The 26,914-nt window shown below is 43.0% G+C and overlaps 1 protein-coding gene across 2 annotated transcripts in view; it reads left to right on the top strand.

Moving 5' to 3' along the window:
• ST8SIA4 (ST8 alpha-N-acetyl-neuraminide alpha-2,8-sialyltransferase 4) overlaps window positions 1-26,914 on the top strand; it is a 511,314-nt gene that overhangs the window by 198,722 nt on the left and 285,678 nt on the right. For both annotated transcript variants that reach the window (XM_086960965.1, XM_086960966.1), the window contains one exon: window positions 10,196-10,453. In XM_086960965.1, coding sequence (XP_086817091.1) covers window positions 10,196-10,453 — 258 coding nt within the window. The remainder of the gene's footprint in view (window positions 1-10,195; window positions 10,454-26,914) is intronic.

Raw genomic sequence — 26,914 nt, 5'->3', positions numbered from 1 at the left:
TTTTAAATATATTAGTAATGTTATGCTTCTTGGGACTGACACTCATTATTTGTCCAAACAGCCCATACATCAAACCACCATAGATTTACAGTTGGCTGATGAATCAAGACTTTTTGAATGCTACTTTCAGTGCTACTTTTGTACATAGCAAATCTTCACGCCCATTACCTGGAGCTGTGAGGTGAGTGCATGGTGCATCATGATTGTCATAAGGTTATTCTACTTTTGAGTCTCCATTCAGGACTCTCTCTCTTTTAGATTCTCCTTTTTAGATAATTTTTCCTGATTTATTTTCTCTCCCCTTCCTCCCTTTTAGAAATTATTTAAATCGTACCGTAATATTGGTCAAACTCTTTTTGCTTTATTCAGTCAATGATTAGTATTTGAAGCTGAGAGGTGAGTCCAGTTTTCTCTATGATTGCTAGAAGGTTACTCTAATTTGAGTTCCCAAGTAGGATTATTTTTGTATTGTTTTTCTTTATGCATCTATCCCTCCTCTTTATTTTAGAAGCTTTGTTCTATAATCTATTATTGAGGCTTTACTTATGCTCTCTTGGATTGGATTTTCGAAATATATACACCTCCATTGGTAACTGACCAATAGAACAGATAGGAGGTGAGAATTGTTCCTTTATTATATCTCTTTCAGTATACAGATTTTCTATAGATGTCTAGCTCTATCCATTGACTCCCAGAGGTTCATACTCTCTTTTGGGAAATTACTAATATTAAGGCCTGAATTACGGCAATCGGTACATTTTCGTTTAATACAATTACCATAGGGTTACTCACTTGTGGACCTTTCATTGGTAGAAGTACTATCCTTTATATAGATGTGTCCCTGATGGTATCTGTTTAGATATTAGTATGCTTCTATGCCATATCAACTGTTAATACAACAACCGGTTTTAAAATATATATGTATTATTAATGTTGTGGTTTTTATTTGTTGTTTATATGTTTTTTATATATGTCTTTTTTATATATGTCTTTGGTATATGTTTCTCTTAAGCAATTAGTAAAATGTTCTCTTTGAGAAATATGTAGTATCTATATGAGGACTTGTGATGTGATTTCTTGGAATTTTTTGATGTTATTTAATATTATCATTTATGTGATATTTATGTGATGTGAATCTCTTGGGCCATCTGACAATATCTATGTGATTTTATATATATGTTTTTTGAATGTTTTGTTATATCATATTGATGTTGTGTCATGTCTATAATGTTACAGCCCTGGCAAAGTTCCATCTGGCAAAGAATCGGGAACGAAACGCGTTGGCTGTGTGCCACTTTTAAAGTTTTGTTGAATTCAAAGAAATAAGTTTGGAACGATCCTTAACATTGTCTGTACTAACTCCACAGCTAGTGCACCTTCCACTCTTCTTTGGTGAACCTGGCTACTATTTGACACCCCTGGTAGGCGGGTGTGGGAAGAGAATTGCACCGCCATTTGAATTGATAGTACATATGGACTGGATGTGCTTGACCTTGGTCTGCCGTTTGTTCTTTCCTTAAACTTGCCATGTACTGTATTGGCATTCCTCTGACCTTCTTCCAAACACTGCACCTCTAAGAGACAGATACCTTTTCTCTCTAAATACACAGCCTGGTCAAACTGCAACATCACTGGAAGGAACTAGCCATGCATCAGCCTTAGTATGCCACTCTTTTTGTTTAGGTATTGGCCTTTGTAATGGAGAATTAACTGGCTTTAAGGGTGTTCCTGGCTGGGGTGCTTATATGCTGAGACTTGCGAGGGAGTTAAAATCATAGATGATTAAAAAATGTTGAAGGTCAACTAGGACCTCTACTGTTATCTTTTGCAGTGTCCCTAATCCATGACTAACTTGTTAGTGGTGTCTCTGGATGAGTTGAAATCAAAGGAATATATAGTATGTACTTGCGACCATTTGGGATTTCCAGAAGAATATGTAACATAATCATCCAAGATAAAGGCAATGTCCTTGCTTCTCAGCGTTCTACAATTAGACACAAGGAAAGAGAAAATATGCCAGATAACATCAACAGGAGAACCCAATTTAGTATCCACTCAGGTATTATCATGAACAGCTCCCTCCGGCATTCACAACATTCATTCTTCCTTGAATTAACCACATGGATGCTCCCCCGATTTCCCTCCCGTGCTGGACATTCCTTAACTGGGTGTGGTTGTGATGGAACCATTCCGTCATCAGCACAGCTCAACCGTGACTGATGACGGAATGGTTCCGTCACAAGCATCGAAGGGGTTAAGTACTTATAATGAGGAACCACCAGCAAAACAACATTCATAGGAGGACTAGATTAGTAATGTGAACTTCATATTGCACCTTTGTGAGACTAAAGAATCCGCTTTAGACATGGATGGAAATGTCAAATATTCTGATTTTAGGAGCAGGTGCCAAATCCAGAGGCAAATCCTTCAGTTGAACATCTAACCCACGGGATAGAGGGGTGCATGCATTTTCACTGATGAATTCGCCTTGAGACGTAGGCTTCCTCCTAAAATTGGGGGGTTTTCTATACCGATCCAACTGTAAATCATTTGCTAAGTTCTTCCAGAGCCACTTTTAGCAAGAATTTCTCCTCTCGCAATTTGGAGGAAACCCCTAACTCTAATGTGGTTCAGTCCTGAAATAAATATATGGGCCCTTATGCGGGATATCCACCATAAACAAGCAGAATAATTGCCTCTTTAAAGATTTAGCATGAACAGGGCGTCTATGCACTCTAAAAAGAATTAACAGAAAGTCTTAATTTTTTGGTATGTAACCAGCATCCACCAAACTCTATATAAAGCTCTTAAGCGTGGGCACCATCTCCCTGTTAGATCGATATCAGCAATCAATATAAGACCTGAAGTACGAAGGTCAGGATACAAATGAATTGTGCTTTCTGTGCACCAGCTGGTTTACTAGCTAACCTGTATATTGTATTGTGGCTGAAATACTAATTAGTTGCAGTGCAAAATGTATATTTGGAGGAGGTCCCAAAAAAAAACCCGCTTCATTACTGTGTATGAGGCAGGGGCCCTTTTCTGAGCCCTTGACAATCAGTGTGTAAGTAGGGATGGGGGCCTGCAAGGCACAACAGACCTCCTTATCTGCATGTTCATACCATAAATGCTGAAAGGAGCCCTCCCCCAAAAGAGACAGGGCTGCTATTAAAAAATGTCGAAATTCAGGGAATGACTTCTGTAGGGGCGGGGGGAGCGGCATGAAGTGGTTCCCTGGACCACTGACTGCTCTCACCAATGCCTGCAGCAGCATTCACTGGATGGAAGCTGTCACACAGGGCAGCTTCCACTTTGTGAGTGAGATACCCCCCATGTCGGGTCTAAGAATATGTTTGGTGCTTTACATCTTTGGTCAGAAACCACTGATGCATCTCAATGTGACAAAAAACGTGACTCAAAAAGAAGAAGTAACTCACGTGGTTATCACGCATCAAAGTTACTTATTTAAAAGAATTATCAATACAGTCCATCATTTGATCATCCAAAACGATTCATTGTCTCTCTTCAAAGACTTGATAATTGCAAGCTCTCACCTATTTATAGACAATGAAATCACACACATAAATGCTTTACACAATAGACATAACATAATTCCATCATGACAATAAACTACATGAAAGTGCAGAGTTCATAGTGCTGATATTACAAGTCAATGTGAGCAAAAAACTGAATGCAGAGAATTTTACTGACGTTTAAGGCGCAATTCCAGATCCAAAAGTAGTGTGATAAAAAATGTAGGTACTGTGCTGTTTGTTTGTGGAGGGAGGCAAGCGGCACAACTTCCTGGTTGCTCCATCGGAGGCGGCCATATTTGGTGGGTTGACGCGCTAGTCTCCCACTCCGCCCTGATCACAAAAGGGCCGGTTACAAGCGCGCTCGAGTATTGACTGAGATTCTAGTAGCGCTGGCGCTTGGTAGCAAGCAGGACTGCTACAAGCGTTTTTCTTCTTGTATTCCTGCTAACCATTATTTTAGCCTGATTAGAAAAGCGTTTTTTAGTGTGTACTGATTTTAAAACTGTACTAGTGTAATTTACTTACTTGCTGTGCTCGCTCACTCCCCGGTCCACCGCAGCTACCTGTGCTGTTTGTTTGTGGAGGGAGGCAAGCGGCACAACTTCCTGGTTGCTCCATCGGAGGCGGCCATATTTGGTGGGTTGACGCGCTAGTCTCCCACTCCGCCTAACCTACTTAGCTCTCAATTACTCGTGCAGCGGTGACGCGCAGCGGTAGCGCCGTAGACGCGCCGGAGAGGCGCCAGAGAGAAGCCAGTCTGCGCCAGTCCGCGTCCTGTCGCTCCGGCGGACCGGCAGGTATACTGGTTTGCCATGACTCTCCCCTCCTACACTTATGATGTCCCCTCATTGCTTGCCTTACGCCCTCCCTTACGCTCTCATTGTGCCCATTTGTTTCATCCGTCTGATATCAATTATCTTTGTAGGAACTGTAATTGGAATCCCTCTATCCTAAATATAGGTATTCCACACCCTTCTCCAGCTCTGGAATGGAGATTGTATCTCCTTAATTGCAGGTCCCTTTGTAAACACCACACGGAATTACATACAATGATTGAAGAGCTCAACCCCCACGCACTTTTCCTAACGGAAACTTGGCTCCACTTAGACAACGATCCAGCGATTGGGTGGGCCATTCCCCAGGGCTTTACACTCAAGAGGCTGGATCGTCAGACTGGGAGGGGCGGGGGACTGGCTATTGTCTATCGAGACAATTATAAATGCCGTATTACCCCTACCACCTCACCTACCTGCGAAAGTGTTCATTTTTCGTTAGAATTCTCCCCTACTACCACCTTTTCAGGAATATTAGCCTATCGCCCTCCAGGTGCTTTAAAAAACTCCATCGCTCAAATAACTGATCTTGCTGCTAGCATTGTGCTGTCTTCACCCAACTTCACTCTACTGGGGGACCTTAATCTGCATCTTGATGACCCTCACAATACAGCAGCCAATACGCTCCGCTCTAACCTTTTAGCACTGGATCTTCATCAAAAAGGATTTCATATAACCCACAATAGAGGCCATCTTCTGGATCACATTTATAGCAATAGCGACGATCTTACAGTGCTAACCCCGATTCCGTTACCATGGACCGACCACTTTTTGGTTCCTTTTATCTGGCATACATATTCTCCCATCCCCACTTGTCATCTTGCTAAACAGCGAGGTAGGAAGTGGTCTTCACTCCCCCTCTCTGAATGGGAAACTGCACTGGCCAGAGACCCCCCGAGAAAAGCCCCGAATGCCAATATCGCTGCCAATAATTTCGATAGCTGGATCTCTTCCTCTCTGGACATGGTCCTCCCTGTGCGAGTTACCAATGTCACTAAAAGACTGAGACCTGCTCCTTGGTTCACTCCTAACCTTAAATCTAGGAAACAACTCTGTCGGAAATATGAAAGAGCCTGGAGACAAGATTACTCCCAAGACAAGAAAGCTAGTTATAGAGCGGCCATCAGGCTCTATAAACTGGAGCAAAAAAACAGCACAAGCCTCCTATTACGGCAGCACAATCGAGGCTGCCGCTAATGCCCCAAGGGAAATCTTCAAAATCGTTAAAACCCTTATCTCTCCCCCAACTGAATGCCCCTCCGTGGAGGGCGCCCAGGATCGCTGTATCAACCTGGCGAACTTTTTCTCCCAAAAGATTCAGACTATATACTGTTCTTTTGGAGAAGCCGATAGCACCCCGGACCCCTCTTCCCCTACTTTCCTGTCCACTGCTACTCCTTGCCAGCTAAATACCATTCCTCTTTTAGATATGCCTACTCTGGACAGACTTATTTCTCAAATTACCTCTGGTTCACCCAGTGACTCAGCATCCCCCCAGACCCTTCTGAAGGTAGTGGACATAATCCGCCCGGTCATACTGGACGTCCTCAACACCTCCATCACCACAAAATCCGTACCCCCGTCATGGAAGTGCGCAATGGTGAGGGCTCTGTTGAAGAAGCCCAACCTGGACCAGGACAATCTGGCGAACTATCGCCCTATCTCTTTGCTCCCTTGGCTGAGTAAACTATTGGAGAGGCACGTGAACAACATCCTGATGAGCCATTTGGAATCTAATGGGCTCCTGCGTGCCTCCCAAACAGGGTTCCGCCCTCGACATGGAACCGAAACCGCTCTCCTAGCGGTAACGGAGGAAGCTAGAACTGTGTTGGACCAGGGTGGAAAGGTCGCCATTATCTTATTAGATCTAAGTGCTGCGTTCGACACAGTCAACCATGTCACGCTTTTACAACGCCTGGCGGACATGGGTGTGTCGGGCGCAGCCTTAGAATGGCTGACATCCTTCCTGGCTGACCGCTTCTTTCAGGTCTTCGAGGGCGAGGTGACATCCCCTAAACACCCTCTCAGATGTGGGGTTCCTCAGGGCTCCTCCCTGAGCCCCACTCTGTTTAATGTCTACATGGAGCCCCTAGACAGGATAGTCCATCCCTTTGGTGTGCGTATTGTCACCTACGCAGACGATACCCAACTGGTGGTCTCCTTAGACCACCAGGAGGGATCGTCCAGCACCTTAGGCTCCTGTCTGGAGGCGGTTTCCAGATGGATGCAATCCTCATGTTTAAAACTCAACGGGGAGAAGACAGACGTCATCTTGCTGGGCAATTCCTCTCCCTCGGGTTTTGCATCCTCCTGGCCTCCATGTCTAGGCCCACCCCCTACGCCCAAACCTCAAATAAAAAGCCTAGGGATTTGGCTTGATACCGACCTGAACTTTTCGGTACAAGCTACGAAGACTGCGGCTACCTGTTTTGGGTTGATGAGGATGCTACGGAGGGTGCTCCCTCTGCTCCCATTTCAGGCAAGGAGGATCCTGATCCAGGCCCTTATACTATCTCGCCTGGATTATGGGAATGTCCTCTATATGGGAGCTCCTGCCTATACCATCCACAGGTTCCAAGTCGCCCAAAACAGTGCAGCCCGTCTACTCTACAACCTTCCCCGTTGGCAGTCAGCGAGGAATGCTTTGAGGGAACTTCACTGGCTTCCTATAGCTGGAAGAATACAATTTAAGGCCATGTGTATTTTACACAAGGCCTTCCATCGCACCGGCCCTGCAATTCTTCAGTCCCTGGTCACTCCCTATGCTCCATCTCGTTCTCTTCGGTCCAGCTCTTCCCAGTTGGCTACTCCCATCAGAGTCAAGAAGGCTCGATGGGGTGGCCGCTCCTTCTCACACACTGCGGCAAGGCTATGGAACATCCTCCCTCTGCCTCTGCGGGAAACTTTAAACCATCTCTCCTTTAGGAAAACTTTAAAAACACACTTGTATACTACATTCTGTTGACCTGCCCTGAGCCCTTGCTAATTGAATTTCTGTCACAAGCGCTACGAGGCCTCCGGGTAGATAGCGCTATACAAGTACTGCTTCATTCATTCATTCATTTTAGAAGATTCGTCCGAATAGGTTGCCAAAATGTATGCAGGTGATTGAGGTAAAAAAATAATTATTAAGGGAACCAAGTGGTTTCTAAGCTGGCTAGTTTTTGCATTCCATAGCTTTCTTGGCACCTGATACCACTGTTTGTTGGTGTTGGCACATTTCGACCCCAAGATTATTGGAAGAACTAAAGCAGGAGCGTCAATTTCATCTGAGTAAATATGTTATTCTTACTAGTTAAGAATATGACATCAAATTATATCTAAGACCACATTTTTACAAAATATTCCTATTATCCGGATTTCAGCATCAAAAAGACATTCCCTCGAACAATAAGTATTCAGTCCAAACCCAACTTCAAGGTATGGATATCTCAAATACAATGAGTCACGTCATTTTGTTGCAAATTTCTCAATGTATTTCTATTCTTTGTAAACGGAAAATTGATCAGCCCAGCCAATGCATTTCATCCATGAGGACTTCGTCAGAGTAAATAATCCATATGTGTTCTTACAGATAGATAAAACTGCACTGTATTGTCTCTTTATTCAGATTATCCAGATGTGATCCCAAAAGGAGGCACAAATTCTTCTCCACAGTTCAATAGTCAGATACATATATTCCTTCTTATCATGCAATTTCCTCAGATATAAACAACACAAAAGAAAAATCACCAGAAGGGATAAGATCTTCCCACTGGGATTAGTGTCTCCAGACCCTCAACCAAGTAACGACCTTCGTCTTCAGGATCCTGCTTTAGTTCTTCTAATAATTCTATGTGTTGGGTGAGTCCTTGACAGTAGTATCATAAACAGTTGAGCATTCAGAGATTGAAACGTATGTAGATGCATACCAATATATAGCCTTTACTGCCCTTTCCCATGATTCTTGGGGTTTCCTCAGCCCTGGAACTGGCAACCTTGTTGGGCAAAACATGAAGAGTAGATGCTTATTTTATTGGATGAAGGCCATCCATGAAGTACAGTGGAGGACGTTTTCTGTGTCTACTGGAAGCCCTGGCATTTGGCGCTACACTGAAGGTAGAATTGCACAAGTGATGCCCCATGTTTCAATTATTGTTTATTCAAGCGTTCTGAACATGTCAAATATTTGCACAATGTGTGCATGGACAGTAGATGAGAAAAATCCATTCCTATGTCTACGCGGAAAGCAGAATGTGACCAGAGTATGCTACAGACCAGATAGCAGTGTGCTTTTTCTAGAGTCAAATGTCTCGTCACAAGGAACCCTTGTTACCCTGCGCCCATTATCAACATCTGGACTTCCTTGTTATGCTTTCATGCACAGAAGCTTCATGTCCTTTGAACCCTTTCTTGAAAGTTCCTCAAGAGGTTGCTTACCAGCAGATTATTTGGCACTTCTGGATTGGGGACCCACAAGATTGGCTTCCTATCACAATGGTTGACTGTCATCCCCATATTCAGGCTTTGACATGACAAAGAAATGATGGCAGGACAGGCCAGACCTTCATGCCTTAATCCCAAGTTGAAGAGGGTGCTTATTGTCAACCTAGGTACTTCCATGTTGTCTAGTATGACTGGGACCCTTCACTTCTCCCAGATGTGTGTTTAGTATGTTATAGAGTACACAAGGGATTAGGTTACTTTAGTCTGAGGGCATACAAGAGTGTGTGTAGCCTTGGGAAGGAGAAGTGTCAAATTTGGTGTTCACATGCCTTGGAATATCTGTTTAACCTTCATCTCTTGTTTCTCCCTACTCTCACCCTTCCACCACAAATCATTATTACTATGGTGTTGTATGTTGGGTTTAGTTCAACAAAGTTCAGTGGTAAGGACGACCCTTTTAAGCCCGCTTAACTGGATCAGACTTGTTGGTGTATGGTCTACAAGGGAGCACCACCTTTGCACAATCTCCAAACAAATGAATGACCACTGCTGTCACTTGAACAATAAAGATGTGCTGACTGCTTATCACCACCCACCTCTGGTAGGCTCCTCAGAATATAACTGAATTCCTGTCATATAAATTGAATGAAGAGAGCTGGTGATATGTTCCTTGAGGGTGAGATAAGTAATGACCTATTTTTGTAAAAATGTGAAGTATTTCAAAGAATCATGATTTATACATCACAGGGTGAAATGGGGAGGGGGCTGGCCACCTGCAAAATTAGCAGATTGGGTCAGATATTGTTTCTCAAGGAGGTCATTGATTTGCCCTAGGATGAAAAAAAGTTTTAATTTGCAAGTGTACAGGCACATTTTCACGTCAGTAAATTCGTAACTGAGTGAGTACACCTAGAAAGAGGCGACTGACCCAGTTTCTTAGAGGACCACTCCTGGAATTATTTGCCAATTCGAAAACATGCATTTGTTAAAATACTCCAAACATAGCAGTCAACAAACAAAGGTAGATCTACATTTTTAAATTAATCAGACCATATGCTTCAATTCCTCAATAATATGGTCTTTGCTTCTCAGTTACGTGCTCATCTGGAGTTTTTTCATTAGGGCAGCATTCCTAGAGCTGAGGTGAGCCACATGCTTTTATCTTTATTAAATGACACTATAAAAACTGACCGATTATTTTATTTGAAATGAAAAACAAGGCCTACCCGAGGTTATCAACGCAGTGTTTCTTAGACGCAATATTTTCTCACATGTTCAACCAGGCCATTCAAGCAGAATTAATCAATACAGCCTGCCAGCAGTGTGTCTGTTATGCTCTTGTGTAATGTAGGTACATGCAGGGGATTTCATTAACGCTTGTATTTTTGTTTTTACATTCAGAAAGGACATTCTTCGATTCTTGGACGCCGAAAGGGACGTATCTGTGGTGAAGAGCAGTTTCAAGCCAGGTGATGTCATCCACTATGTGCTGGACCGACGTCGCACGCTGAACATCTCTCACAATTTGCACAGCCTCCTGCCCGAAGTGTCTCCAATGAAAAGCCGGCGCTTTAAAATGTGCGCTGTGGTGGGAAACTCTGGAATCCTGCTTGACAGTGAATGTGGCAAGGAGATTGACAGCCATGACTTCGTAATAAGGTGCGCTTTATGTTGCAGTGGTTGATGCCGCGCTCTCGCACGTGCTGGAGAATGGCGGGAAGCTTTAGTGCAAGATATCACATTTATGATTGGTTAGGAATTACCAGCGCAATAACCCTGAGAGATGTTTGACATCGTGACATCTAGTTTAATACCTTTCCAGGCAGAGAAAAGCACAGAGTACTTAAGGCTTACATTTGTGACTCGAAACCAGACTGGCTTATTCAGTCTTGTTTTCGGGATAAATCATTGACTGACTGTGCATGTGCCAACAAACCACCCCCGGGGCGTGCATTGCGCCTTGCCTCCTGCAGGGCTGAGCGGTGCTCGTAAGAAACACGGCTGGCATTTCTCTCCATATTTCGGGGCACTGAGCCGCATTCGGTTTCTGACGACAGCGCTAACAAGATTCATGTCAGGACTTTCACAGTTAATCATGTCATAAATAGAAAAGCCACGAATGCAGGAGTTGGGTCAGTGAGAGTGAAATCGTGACAGCGAGAGGTGCAATGTGTATTGTTATAACGCTGATGTTTTCAGTTGTCTGTCAAATATATCACACTGTCACACCATTGGCTACACAAATTTTGCCAACTCCGCAACGGCTTTGGGTCTGAAAACTTGAGATGCTGGCGGCGCATATCTATTGCCCAGAAGATGCGCTACGGACAAAGAAACAAAATAAAACCAATACAAGCCACCGTCTTTTTCCCTTTAATGTATTAATTCACATTTTGGGAGCACCATGCACCAATGTCTCCCATATTTCATTCTCCTTCAGCTTAAACTCAATGGTATTGAGCAAGATTTTTCCCAAACGTTTGTACATAGGTGTTTTTCTCTTAACAAACACTGTTAAAGCCAATAGGTCTAGCCATTAAATTCAAAGTACTACTTTAGTGACTGGCATTTCACTCACTCATTCTTTGACCCATGAAGTTACTCACTCATTCCTTAACTTATTCTCCCATTCATTCACTCATCCATTCACACACCCCCCACCTACAATTCCCCATTAATGACTAAGCACTTTTTAGATGAAAAAAGCCAAGTGGGTATTTTCAAGTTGCGATAAAATGTTACAGTGAGCAGTAGTGACAAGTCGGTGATGGGGACATATAGTGGAAATAGTTATTGTGAGTCCAATAAGGAGATGTTTATGTGAAAAGTATCGGGAAAAACATTAGTAGGGCCAGCTTCTGTTGCAGCTGCCTATCAAAGGAAACAACATATAATTGAAAACACAATGTTTGAAACCTCTGACTTGCAGAGGGCACATTGGGGCAGATTTACAAGCCCCTTGTGATACTTTTACGCAGCCGTTGCGTCACTTTTGTGATGCAGCGGCGGCGTAAACAATGCGCCACATTGCGACTTATTTACAACGTGACGCATCTAGGCAGATGCGTCATGTTGTAAAGCCCTGCGCCACATGAAACCTGCATCAGGTTTAATGTGGGCGTTCTGTCGCAGGGTGGGCGTTCGCTCATATCAAAGCCCCGTAAAACTGACGCTGTGAAATCTACAAGATTTCACGGAGTCAGTTTTACGACGCTGCTGCGTCAAATCCTTACGCTTGCTTAAAGCAGGCGTAAGGAGTGACGCACCATGTTATGTATGGGTGGCCCTTGTGCATTGCAGGAGTTGCGTCGTGCTTGCGACGCGACTCCAGCAATGCGCCGCCCATACGCCACAAGATGTGTCACCCATCTTCTCTTCCTTGCACCATTGTGCGCCGCATTGTAAATGCGGCGCATCTGTGGTGGCGCAAGGAGGGGATTGCATGACGCATCTGTTCTGGTGCATCCCTGCTGATTTGCAGACATGCGCCAGAACATGTAAATATGCCCCTTAATCTTTTTGGGGAGACAATCATTTGAACCCTTGCCTGTGAGGCAAGGATACATCACTCATGAGAAATAACCACTTTACTCAGAGGAGACACAAGAGAGCACCACAGGAATGTGAGGAAGCAATGATTCTGCTCCTTGCATGGAAGACAATAGCAGCTCAAAAAGATGTGCTAATTAGTACAGCCTTCACTAGTAGGACAATATATTGATATGAGAAAACAAGCCCTATTCTCTTGCACCACCAGCTGCTGAACGGTCATCTCCACAACAGCAGAATCGGAGGAGTTGATCTAGCCCTCCTGAGATCCTTTCTTCTCTGTCGAGAACTATCAGTGGCTCTTAATGAATTCACATACAAACCATTTTCACTGCTCTGTGGAGTCCTGCAAGGTTCCTTAATACGCTCCACATAGTTTAACATGTATGTCACTACCCTGGCTGATCATATCAGACCATTTGTATTCTCACTCATGTCTTATGCCGACGATGACCAGTTCATTTCCCTGAGCAAAAGTGAGTAGTCAGTGATTTGAAGGCCAATAACTGCCTGTAGTTAAACTCTGGGAAAACAGAGGTCATTTTGTTCAGAAACCAAGCTTCCTTTTGGTCCCCTTCATGGTGCCCTCAAGAGCTGAGAACCCTTCTAAATCCGGTCAAGAAGCCCCACAACCTTGGAGAGTTAGTATGTGACAAAATACTATTTAGTGCTCAGGTTAATGCAGTCACATCCTCTTCCTTTTACCCACTCAGGACCATAAAAAGATCCATACCTACATTCCTTCAGCATTACAGAAAACAGTAGTCACATTCATGGTCCTTTAAAAAATGTACTACTGTAATGTCCCCTATACAAACATGCATAAGCAATATTTGAACACATTACAAACCCTGCAGAATGCAGCAGCACTGTTGCTATTAGGGATCCCACATTTCGAATCTGCTTCCATCGAATTAAACATTTGCACTCACTGGCTCCCAGTCAGATTGAGAAATGTTTTAAGTCCCTTTGCATCACCTTCAAAGCTCTGCATTGTGTATGATCTGATTAATTCGAAAAATACATTTAAACGGTATCTACCACCGAGGACACGAAGGTCCTCCGTAGCACAAAATGCCACAGTTTCAAAATTCAGACACCCTTCTTGGGGTGGAAGAAGTTTCATGATTTGACTACACAAAACTTGGAATAGTTTGCCCCTGTATATGAAATCCATGAACAGTCTGCTCTCTTTTAGGAAAGCTATAAATACATGGTTATTTGGGTCCCAGTGAGCTTTTTTGTAACAGGTTCGGTAAAGTTAGCACTAAGACATCTCCGAGTAAACGTGTGCTTGAGAAATAAATGTAACAAAACATAACAAAACATAACAAAAAGAAGCAAATCACATCATTTTGGGAAAGGCATCTTCGGCCATCACCTGGTAGCAACTTCTTATGAATAGAAGTAAAGAAATAGTCTAGCTCCTTGTTTTGTTGGCATTCAGGTTAATATGCTAGAGAAAAGCACTACAAAGGTCATTTGAAAGAGGATAACATATCAGTACAAAAGGGAGGATAAATCCACTCCACTACTGTTCTGATGAAGAATACTACGACACCAAATAAATTGGAGGAGGTAACCACACAAGTACTCATCTGAATGAGAAATGTAAAGATACAACCAGTCCAGGGATCTTCTGGATGTGTTATAGACTACCATATTATTGAGAGGCGACACCTATATCAGTACTCTCCTGAAAGAGTATACACCATTACATCATTGTGAGGATCATCAATCACTGAAACACTGTTGCCAAGAAAGAAACCACACTCCCACTTGACTTGGAGGAATCAAACTCTCCAGGCAGCAACGCCACAGAGCGACTGAAGTGGACAACACATATCAGTAATTAGAGAAAACAACCACTCCATTAAAACTTTACTCAAAATCCGTCCTATCTGGGCACATATCAATCTAAAACTCATCGACTAGGTGTTTTGAAGATGGTGAGACTGTGTATTTAGGAGCTATCCCAGACACCCTCCCTCTAACAAATCCAGAGCTCGCAGGACACCTTCAATCAAGACCTTTCCGGAAAAGTCCACTCGCATTAGTGGAGCTAGCAACCTGTCAGATTCATGGTCTGTTTTCTCTTTCACCTGCTCCACCAAGCTGGTCCTCTTGAGTCTCTAGAACAGCAGTTTCACTAACAGAGAGACATGACAAGGGGTAATGGGGTGACTGGGCGGAGCACTACATCGGTGCACACTAAAGGAACAGACTTTAACTCTTTAAAATTTATGAGTCCGTTTAGAAAAAAACCTTGTCATTTTTAAACAGAAATCCACAATCTTAAGTCAAAAATATACCGATTAATAGACTTTGAATATATCATCCAACAGCAATCCAATGCTGACGGATATGATAATTAATAAATATATCATCAACAAATGAAATCAATTGGCTGTTACATTATCTTACATTATTTTCACAAATTACTTTTCCCATAAGGAATAGAAAAGGGCAGGATTCCAAATGTCAGCAATTATGTGAAAGGTGATGGCGCTTGGCGGCTAAATCCAGAAGCCTGGCTTAGTCGAGCTCTAATGAGATCATCACCTTCCTCGCCTGTCATTCGAGATGCAATATTAGAACTTTAACTTTTTCTTAATTAAATACCTTTGCTGCTACTTCTTTGCTTCGTTGACAATCTGTAATAACATTAATTCCAGCCGGGCTCGCTGCCAGTGCAGTTGGCACATTCGCTGAGATACGTTGTTTGACCTCGGAGGATAGCTGTAATCTCCAAATTGTAAACAACTAATACTTTCAACGTATGCTGGCATTTTACATGGTGAGGATGCGCAGACATCCAATTTATACAGCCAGCCCGATATATTTCGATGTTTTGCAACTCCACTTGCCTAACCCAGACGTTTCTCGCCAGGGCAAAGGGCGCACCGTGCTGACTGACCCCTCTTACCCAATCCTCCGTTTTTATTACGCGAGTTTTGACCTTGATGTTTTCATTTGGAAGTTGCTCCTGCTAAATTCTATTTTCAGTCAAGCTCTTCCTCAATAAATCATGTTGTTGCCTTGTTAATGCCAAGAGGCACTTTCCAGTTTTAGGAGGCCCTGTATAGATCAATCATTAGAATTCTATTTCAGGTATGTATGGCATGGAACGACTGACTCCCTAGATATAGAAAAAAAAACTGAAGTACTGCTATACTGTGAACACGGTCCTACATTGTAAGGAGCAAGTGTGTTAAGCCTGCTGTCACAAACCAGAGACTGGGCCCAATAGAGTTGCAGCTATTCAGTCACAAATGTGAAAGATAGCTCGTCTGCCCTATTACAAGTACCAAAGGACAGAATGCACTTGGATTAGAGGGAACAGGACATGCGCCTCACTTGTGACGGGGTAGCTGTCATCAAAACTCTAAAGCAGGCCTGCTGTTTTTGGGCCACTCCACAGTGCTTCCTAATCCTTTAATGGCACTTCTTCGAAAGTACTAATCAGAGAGGCGCATAAAGGACATTCACAAGTATTTATAGAAGCCCTTGCTCATGAATATTAATGACAGAAGTTTGCCTGTGAATTCTTGTCAGTGGTTGCAATTCCGCAGTGGATGCCAGCAAGAGACAGTAGACAGCCATCCAGGCATTCTTCTTTAAAAATGCCATCATTGCAGCCTCTCTTCCTTGGAGGGGTGGGGAATGTAATTTAAAATTTAAAGTGCTACTGTAAAAGGAACATCTGGGAGTGGGTGCAGTCATCCCTTGGATTGCTGCTTGCTGTCCCAATTTATGCACCTGACATTCACAAGGTGGAAGCTGCCACCCACGCAGCATGCTTTAAAATACAAATTAACACTGCCTGTTTCAATAGGTCATTAATCTGTCATTGGTTTGCAACCGCAGGAATTATCATAAAACAATTATACTTATCATTGTGAGTTACAAGGAAAAGATGGAAAATCCTTTGCCACTTTCTTTTCCTTATGCAATGGCGGCTCCTCCGCTGAGGCAGAGGAGTGTGGCCCCACTTCAAACGGAGCAGTGTTAACGGAAAAATAAAAATCTAACTGCAGTTATTATCATTTTACTTTTTGTATCATCAGGCTAGGGAGGGGCTTGAATCCCCTAACATCGGGGAGGAGGAGGGGTTGTGCAGTCTGTAAAGAGCTGTGGCACCGCAGCCAGGGCGACTGACATTAGAATCTGGGGACCACGGTTGGATCCCCAGCTCCGGCGGCAGATTGGCCCAGCACCATGTGACTCTGGGCAATAGCTTGCTTAATCTTCCTGACGGCCCAAGCACCTAGAAACCCTTACGGGTGATTGTTTGCGCTTTACAAATGTGGATTATTATAATATTATTATTATAAAGTACGCATGAATGTTTGACCGTTCCACAAGGGCCGACCAAACAGTCATGTTATCCATGAAGGCTCCATTCCCTGGCTGAGCGCCAAACCATTGTATATGGCCTAGGATCGCAAGATCATAAGGACTCTAGTGCGCACCAACTGAAGAATAAATATCTCAAATTTTATCATTTGCCTTGTATTTTAATTCAAACATCTTTTATAGCTTATTTCATTTTCACTTCAAATGAATATAGCATAATTCATTGCAATATATACATATGAACGACACACAATTAATGCCTTTGATAATACATTTCTGTTCAACAATTTAAACACAACACAGTTTTAGTTCACAACCCAATGCATTTCGGGGTTAGCCCTTCGTCAGGGGCCTAAAGAAGAAAAGGAAGAAAGAAAAGAAAAAGAGAAGCCTTATTAATTTCGATGCTAATGTGATTATTTATCACTATTGACCTGGTCTGTTTTTATTCTTACCTAACTAACTGGTTGGTATGCGAATCATACGTGGTTAAAAACTTCTTTGATGACTCTGTAAAGATTTATGATAGTAATATGAAGTTTAAGGACTTATCAGTTTATAAGAAGCCATATAAGGTGATATTTTGACACCATGTTACCTTTATTTCTGGATGACGAAAGCTATTGCCTGTGGGAAATTATATCAAAGATTTAGAACGCTGCTCATTATTATTTGTCTACAACAAACCAACAAAGTTAGATTTGTTTTGAAACGAGCGCTCACCTGTGAGTTATGAGCGTTAAGCTGTAACGTTGAGGGGATCTAGTGAAGAAAATAATATGAAGCAGGAGGTTAAGGACATGTATGTCCACTATCATCAAGTGCACGACTGAGCTGATGAAATATACAAGTTAGCATTACGATTTCAATTTACCTGCGAGCCTTGTGTTAATTTTTCAGGATCTCGCTAGATGTCCGCTTTTTTCAACTCTATATGAAATAACAGAGAGATATAATACTCGTTTAGTGCTCGATAGTTAAAAAAACTATCCTCGCGGAGAAAACTCCTTCATAGTTATGCTTACCGGGAACTCGAAAAAAGGCGCGTTGTACCGGCGTCTATCTTCGTGGTGTGTATAGACTAATCTAGTGCGTTATTTATGTTGATGCGCCAGACCCGATGTTGACACAATAGACGGACTAAGACTTGATTGCGAGAATGGAAATGAAAGCTGGACTGAGTCTCATGCTCGTCAGTGCCGTGTTAAAGGACCCGATATTAACACAAAGGACGGACCTAACTTTCTGAGAAGACCCGGTTGGGGGAATGGAAAAAACAACCGGATAAAACTCATATTTGTTGGCGCCATATTGAAAGAGGCGCTATTATTAAACATTATTTATATATTGTGTCAGTGTGTGTGTGAATGTTTCAAGTCACACTAGGGCCACTAATTTATGGATGGTGGGTATTTTTTGAATGACTCAAAAGTATACAGAAGAAAAGAGTAAAGTACAAAAATATCGAAAATAAGTACAATACGTTGCATAATTTCATGTTCTTAAAAAATTAGTAACAGAGCATCAATAATCAATTTTGTCATACACAAATCAATGTACCTCTTATAAATGATTATGCCATGTGTGTATAAATGTACCACATATAAACTCTCTGGTACCCGGTGCCATTATATGAATGACAACCCACGGGTGATCTGAATGCTGATTCCAACCTATGCTTAGAGAAAACATATCATATCAAGTTTGTCATTGAGCCCATCCGGGACTACTGTCTGCAATTTGCGAATCCAATATATTTCTCTCCTAAGCAAAATTTTGGCATTGTCCAACCCTAGACGCTGTGGAATTTGTTCGATGATTTGAAAACGGACTTGTGCTATAGTGTGGTTCTTCTCGATCCAATGTCTAGCTATTGGTGAGGTTATATTTTTGTTACGAATTCTGCTCTTATGCTCTGCCAAGCGTATTCTCATTTTCCTGTCGGTTTTGCCGACATACAGTAGTCCACAAGGACTGATTTTTACACACAACTAAGCGGAACTGCCATGGGTTTTCCCGGGGCGTGTGTCTACGCAAACATCTTTATGGCCAAATTTGAACTTGAATATATTCTAGAAGACGTAACGTGGCAAACTGGCATTCTGTACTACAAAAGGTACATTGACGATATCTTCCTTATCTGGAAGAAACCTATGAGAGACCTTGAGCGCAACATACAAAGTTTAAATCTCATTAACCCAAGAATTAAATTCACAAGCCAGGTCAGCACTACTTCACTTCCTTTTTTGGATGTTCAAGTAAAAATTGAAGGGAATGAGATAAAAACAGAACTCTATAAGAAACCTACCGATAAAAACACAGCACTTCAATATGGGAGCTTCCATCCAACCACTTTGAAGAATAACCTTCCAGTATCTCAGTTCATGAGAATAAAACGAATATCATCGGATGATGCTCAATGTACTATGAGTCTTGAAAGACAGAAACAATGTTATCTGAAAAGAGGTTATCCTGAAAAATTAATTGATATGCAAATGGAAAAAGTAAAATTGATTCCGAGGACGGAATTACTACAAAAAAAGACTAAAACTTCAAAACAGAGAATGGTATTTGTCTCAAAATACTCAACATCAACAAGAGACATTAAAAAGACAATTCTTAAAAGATGGGATATCCTACAAATGGAAAGTGACTTCAACCATCTTTATGAGCAGAAACCGCTTTTCGCATATTCAAGGTCAAGAAACATCAAGGAACTATTGAATAGACCAGATGACATGATACTAGAAACACCTAGTCCTAAAGGCACAACCAAATGCTACAACTGCAAGAACTGCAATAATGTAATCACTGGCAGTAAATTATCTCATCCAAAAACAGGTGAACAAATAGGCCTTAGGCATTCAGCAAATTGCAATGCAGAACATGTAGTATACTCCATAAAATGTCCTTGTGGACTACTGTATGTCGGCAAAACCGACAGGAAAATGAGAATACGCTTGGCAGAGCATAAGAGCAGAATTCGTAACAAAAATATAACCTCACCAATAGCTAGACATTGGATCGAGAAGAACCACACTATAGCACAAGTCCGTTTTCAAATCATCGAACAAATTCCACAGCGTCTAGGGTTGGACAATGCCAAAATTTTGCTTAGGAGAGAAATATATTGGATTCGCAAATTGCAGACAGTAGTCCCGGATGGGCTCAATGACAAACTTGATATGATATGTTTTCTCTAAGCATAGGTTGGAATCAGCATTCAGATCACCCGTGGGTTGTCATTCATATAATGGCACCGGGTACCAGAGAGTTTATATGTGGTACATTTATACACACATGGCATAATCATTTATAAGAGGTACATTGATTTGTGTATGACAAAATTGATTATTGATGCTCTGTTACTAATTTTTTAAGAACATGAAATTATGCAACGTATTGTACTTATTTTCGATATTTTTGTACTTTACTCTTTTCTTCTGTATACTTTTGAGTCATTCAAAAAATACCCACCATCCATAAATTAGTGGCCCTAGTGTGACTTGAAACATTCACACACACACTGACACAATATATAAATAATGTTTAATAATAGCGCCTCTTTCAATATGGCGCCAACAAATATGAGTTTTATCCGGTTGTTTTTTCCATTCCCCCAACCGGGTCTTCTCAGAAAGTTAGGTCCGTCCTTTGTGTTAATATCGGGTCCTTTAACACGGCACTGACGAGCATGAGACTCAGTCCAGCTTTCATTTCCATTCTCGCAATCAAGTCTTAGTCCGTCTATTGTGTCAACATCGGGTCTGGCGCATCAACGTAAATAACGCACTAGATTAGTCTATACACACCACGAAGATAGACGCCGGTACAACGCGCCTTTTTTCGAGTTCCCGGTAAGCATAACTATGAAGGAGTTTTCTCCGCGAGGATAGTTTTTTTAACTATCGAGCACTAAACGAGTATTATATCTCTCTGTTATTTCATATAGAGTTGAAAAAAGCGGACATCTAGCGAGATCCTGAAAAATTAACACAAGGCTCGCAGGTAAATTGAAATCGTAATGCTAACTTGTATATTTCATCAGCTCAGTCGTGCACTTGATGATAGTGGACATACATGTCCTTAACCTCCTGCTTCATATTATTTTCTTCACTAGATCCCCTCAACGTTACAGCTTAACGCTCATAACTCACAGGTGAGCGCTCGTTTCAAAACAAATCTAACTTTGTTGGTTTGTTGTAGACAAATAATAATGAGCAGCGTTCTAAATCTTTGATATAATTTCCCACAGGCAATAGCTTTCGTCATCCAGAAATAAAGGTAACATGGTGTCAAAATATCACCTTATATGGCTTCTTATAAACTGATAAGTCCTTAAACTTCATATTACTATGATAAATCTTTACAGAGTCATCAAAGAAGTTTTTAACCACGTATGATTCGCATACCAACCAGTTAGTTAGGTAAGAATAAAAACAGACCAGGTCAATAGTGATAAATAATCACATTAGCATCGAAATTAATAAGGCTTCTCTTTTTCTTTTCTTTCTTCCTTTTCTTCTTTAGGCCCCTGACGAAGGGCTAACCCCGAAATGCATTGGGTTGTGAACTAAAACTGTGTTGTGTTTAAATTGTTGAACAGAAATGTATTATCAAAGGCATTAATTGTGTGTCGTTCATATGTATATATTGCAATGAATTATGCTATATTCATTTGAAGTGAAAATGAAATAAGCTATAAAAGATGTTTGAATTAAAATACAAGGCAAATGATAAAATTTGAGATATTTATTCTTCAGTTGGTGCGCACTAGAGTCCTTATGATCTTGCGATCCTAGGCCATATACAGTGTTCATGGGTGTTGGCAGGCACCAATTTAGTGTAGCACACATACCGGCAAAGTGATTACTAATTGGATTATTAGAGTGCAATACCACCAACCATTCATTATGAGCGCCAAACCATGGCACTCAGACCAATCACTATGCTGCATTGCAGCATTTTGATTGGCTGTGGGGAGCCTGGATGCTAACTGGAAAAGACTCACTCGACGTTGGAGAAACAGAGGAGAGACGCAGCTAGATCCGGGAAGTGTTTTTTTCTTTTCAAACCTGCACTTTATCACCTGTGTACCTTACCAGCCACCACTGCAAGAGCCAATCAAATGAACACAACAAGTGGCAAAGAAACTTTTTTTTAAAACCACTTTATTGGCATTTCAATAGTGCATACAGAAACAATGTCAGGAATAGTTCATGCATTATCATACACAAGGGGTATGTACACTACTAGACTTTATACATTCTTATACATCATGCAGAATAATACATGTTCTCCTGAAACAACATACTGTAGACCATTCCTCGTTCCCTCCTCCCTAATATGAATCATTATTACCTATGCTTTCAGATTATGTACAGTGCCAACATTTCCCCTTAACCCCCCCACCCCCTGTGGGACGTCGATATAACCTTGTATGTCTCTGTAGTATTCGGTCTGCTCAACGGTTTTAAATGTGTTTCTCTTGTGTGTTCCAGGGGCTTTTGACCCATTCTCTCTCTACTCCTCTGATGGGGTTGTAGGTCAGCTATCATTTCCGATCACGCTTTGAGGTCATCTTCTAGTTTGTTGTCCCTCCGGACTTGTTTTTTCTTACTCTCTCACCTGTTGCCCACTCACACATGTTCTTCAACCATCTTTCACACTTCAGGTGGTGTCGGTTTTCACCACTCAATCGCGATACATCTTTTTGCAATTATTAAACGCAACGTGTTACAGCAAACAAATGATGGACAGAATGCTGACAATGCAAACATTCTCCCCCAGTCAAAAGATCTGGGTTAAATCCATCGTTCTTTTGCCCACTACGCCACCCCAGTTTGGACCCAGCAATATGCATATCAGTTTTGACCCTGTGGGCCTGATTTGTTGAAACAGTCCAGACCAAACTGTCAGGCCTGGTCCTCCCTGGACCGGAAACAAGCATCCTGGGACCGGTTTCAGGTTATGTCACTCTTCTTCAGTCAGGTTAGCTTGAATCCAGTGGCACAGTGAGGAAGAGACCCATGTCTGGGCATACCCATCCCACTTAGGGCGAAAAGTGTTACAGCAAACAATTGATGGACGGAATGCTGACAATGCAAACATTCTCCCCCAATCAAACGATCTGGGTTAAAGCCATTGTTCTTTTGCCCACTACACCACCCCAGTTTGGACCCACCCATATGCAAATCAGTCTTGACCCTGTGCCCCAATTGAACAGTCCTGACCGAACTGCCAGGCCAGGTCCTCCCTGGACCGGAACCAAGAATCCTGGGACAGGTTTCAGGGTATGTCACCCTTCTTCAGCAATGCTAGCTTGCATCCAGTGGCACAGTATGTCACCCTTCTAGCCTGGCCGAAGAAGGGTGACATACAGAGAGCTAAGGCATGGTCCTCCTTCGTTATACCCGGGTTGTGCCAAGCATGTGCTAGCCATCGTAAATTGAACGTGGTGCTATGGCGTAGGATACAACCCATCAGATCTGGATGGATCAAATATGTAATGTTAGGGAGAAGTCTACATGCCAAAATGCCACTCAGTAAGTTTACATCTATATTTAATAGCAAAATTGGCCGGTATGAGTTCAGCACCTGTGGGCCCATATATTGTTTGGGGATCATTAAAACCAGGGCTTCTTGCATAGAGAATCTGGTAACCCTTGCATCTTGAGGGCGTCATTGTACACCTCCAGCAACTACTCCATTAGTATTGGTGCAAATTGTTGGTAACATTCTGCAGGGAAACCTTTGCTCCTGGGCGATTTCCCTGCCTTTAAGCATTTAATAGCCCCCAGTAGCTCCTCTCTCATGATCGGGCCCCTGGATTTGGGGTAGCTCCACTGAGGACAAGAACTCCTCAATTGCTAAACTCGGAGGCCCAGTACCAGTACCTTTACTATACACTTTGGTCAGATGGCTAGCGACTATCTCAGTGATCCCCACCTGTGTTTGCTCCATGATCCCATCACAATCCAGACGTTGCAGAATTGGCACTGTGGATGTTTCCCTTTTTTAGCTACCTGGATAACATGGCTCCAGATTTGTCTCCTTCCCGTTGGGGGCATTGCCTGTATGCCTTATAGTCATACTTTTCTAGGTTTTTCCATGACTCCAGCAGTTCGGCTCGAGCCTCGCACCACTCCCCCCTCCTCTGTGGGGATTCAGTCAACACCGCTTTTTGCTTGGACATCCTACATTCTTGTTCCACTATATCTCTCTCTAGTTGTTACCTAACCACATCTGTTGTGTGTTTACAGACCGCTCTGAGCATCACCTTCATGGCGTCCTATTCAAAAGCTCTATTCGAGGCCGTTCCCCAAGTTTCCTCAAAGTATTTAGTTAGTGCAGTCGATACTGCCGCCACAAAAGGATGTTCCAATAATGCCTCCGCCCTAAGCCGCCACATAGGGGCTGCTGGTTTGGGTTTATGGCCGTCAAAGCTGAGCAAGATGGGTGAGTGGTCCGAGATATACCTGGCTTGATATGTTATCACCTTAACTTCCTGAGCTAGTTCTGGTGAGATAAAACAATAGTCTAGGCGGCTAAATGTATAAGTGGCTGGTGTGTGGCATGAGAATGTTTTCTTAATGGGGTTACGCTCCCTCCATATATCCTTGAGTTGCATTTCCCTCAGAATATTAGTCAGCGTTTCTGTCATACATGGTTGGTGTGAAAATGGGGAGGCTCCCAATCAAAATTCCCACGTAGGACACAATTTATATCACCCATCATTAGCACTGTGTCTACCAGATATGGTGTGGCTACCGCCGTGACGGTAGGGAAGAAATCTGGGCAATCGACATTGGGAACGTAAATATTAATTAAACTCATTTCTCTCCCTTCTAACCTGCCATGAAGGATCACATACCTCCCCTCTGGGTCCACCAAGTGGTGTAAATATTTAAAGGGGACCCCAGGCACCACCCATATAAGAGCACCCACAGCAAATTCTGAATAGGACGTGGCATACAGTTGTCCTCTACACCTACGCCACATACATGTAATTGAGTCCCCCCACACATGAGTCTATTGCAGGCACGCTATTGTCACTGTGTACCTATTTAGATATGCATAGACTCTTAGACGTTTTTCGAATGCTGCCAGTCTCCGAATATTCCAGGAAAGTATTTTCAAATCTGTGTACACCATGTCCCAACATATTACGTTATCCACCTTTCTTCCCCTTCCCACTGCCTCCCTCCACCAGCTGGCTAATAAATTGGACCCTGTTGCACTGAGCAGACCCCACATCTTCTTGAAAAACATCCGACTTACCCCAACATGTGGAACTAAATGAACTCCCCAATCCCTCCACCCCTTGGGCAACCTGGCTGCTCCCCACTCCTCCCGTACTAGCAGAGACAGGGCCTGCCTCAGTCACTCCACACCCCTGCCAAACAACTTACAATTAAACGATAACTATGGCTCCACTGTATTTTTAACTCAATGCATCGTTATTTCCGGCTAAGTAAATTAAGAGGCAGTAGTCTACTCTGCTAGGCATACAAGCGACCAAGCAGGCAGTCGGGTGTGGGGTAAAGCCTCTAGCTCCCGAAACGTGGCTCAGTGCCTAAGAGGCATGGATAGGACCCCTGCCGGTGATAACACTTCTATTAATTGACACATTCACCATGGTCATACATTATTCCCTTATCCAACATCATGAGCACTTATCTGATACGGCATAGTTAGGCAACTGTCCACTTTCAGCTCACAGACTCCTTTGACAAGAGGGAGTTTGGTACTAAAGCTTATGATCCCCCCTCAGAGTCTGGCACCGGTTCCAACTCCAGAGTCCCGTCCGAGCGAACCCGGACTCTGCCTGGGCTGTCGTCGCTCTCCTCCTGTGTCTTATGGGAAGGCTGGCACCCCTCGCCCAGGAGCCCCCCCTTCACCAGGACCTGCCAGATCCCATCTGGAGCGCCAAACATGAGTCCGACAGGCCCGATTCATCCAGCCATGTTGTTACAGCCTCCGCCCAATGAAAGAAACAGGTCTTTCCTTCAAGTTCCACCTGTAGATTGGCAGGGGAGAGCAAACTATATTTCAGTCCAGCCTCTCGTAGTCATCTTTTCACCACCAGGAAGGATCGTCTTTTTTCCTGAACCCTCTGTGTATAGTCGGGAAAGATTGCAATAGAATGTCCTTGATACATTTTCTGGCCCTTTGCTCTGGTACTCTGGAGGATAATGTCTCGATCCCTGTAATTAAAAAAGCTGGCTATGATAGCCTTTGGGGGGGCCACGGGCGGCGCAGTGGCCCCAGTACTCTGTGGGCCAATTCTATGTTGAAGAATTTAATCTCGGGGGCCAGTTCATTAACAATCCAGTTTTCCAAAAAGAGATCTGTTGAAGAGACCTCAGCCTTTTTGGGAAAACCAATGAAATGTAGATTGTTCCTTCTTGATCTTCCCTCCATATGCGCTGCATGGTCATACAACTGTACCACTCTTTGCTGTAATTTCACTACCATGTCCCTAAGAGAGCGGACCTCCTGCTTCATGGTTTCCGCATTTTGCTCCGTGGCGGATACCCTAGCCGACACCTTGTGTTGATCGCATCTCAAAAGATTCACATCTATCGCCACAGCATCAATCCTATGCACTGTATCCTCCCTGGAGGAGTGAATCACTGCCCTAATGTCTGCTAGTGTTGGATTTGTGTCTGAGAGACTCAGCACATCCTCTCCCTGTTCTGCCTGATTTGCAGCTGCTCCGACCAGCCCCGTAGTGCAAGGCTGTGCCTAATTGGAAATTTTGTTGGTCTGTACTTTGTTGGCTTTCTCTTTCACCATCCTGGAACCCTAACAGGCCCAGGAACCCCAACCAGGGACAACCAGCAGTATCACCAGTAACTTCTGTCTCTGATGGTCGGATCCTGTCTGTTTCCCTCTGGGTTATATCAGCCACGCCAAAGTACTTTAGTGGGATGCCCGGGGAGCAAGCCTGTCCCCTCTTCTCTCATGCCTCGTGAATATCAGGCACCCGGGTGTGCATGCCTGCACCAGAAGGCCCCAGCACACGTAGTTCAAGCGCTGCCAATAACCTGACTCAGTTCACTGCGCTGTGTAGGCCCCACCATGCGCCCTTTCTCTCCATCCAAGTCTGGCAATATTCTGGGTCAGAATTCTCTGAGTCTGGTAGCTAAGCTCAGCTTCTCAGTGTCCCTGGCTGACCTTTTTAATGCAGTCCATTGTCTGGGGGATCCCTAT

Source organism: Lissotriton vulgaris, chromosome 3_1, assembly GCF_964263255.1.
Source record: "Lissotriton vulgaris chromosome 3_1, aLisVul1.2, whole genome shotgun sequence".
In the NCBI taxonomy this organism is placed as follows: domain Eukaryota; kingdom Metazoa; phylum Chordata; class Amphibia; order Caudata; family Salamandridae; genus Lissotriton; species Lissotriton vulgaris.
This window is presented reverse-complemented; position numbering and strand designations above follow the sequence as displayed.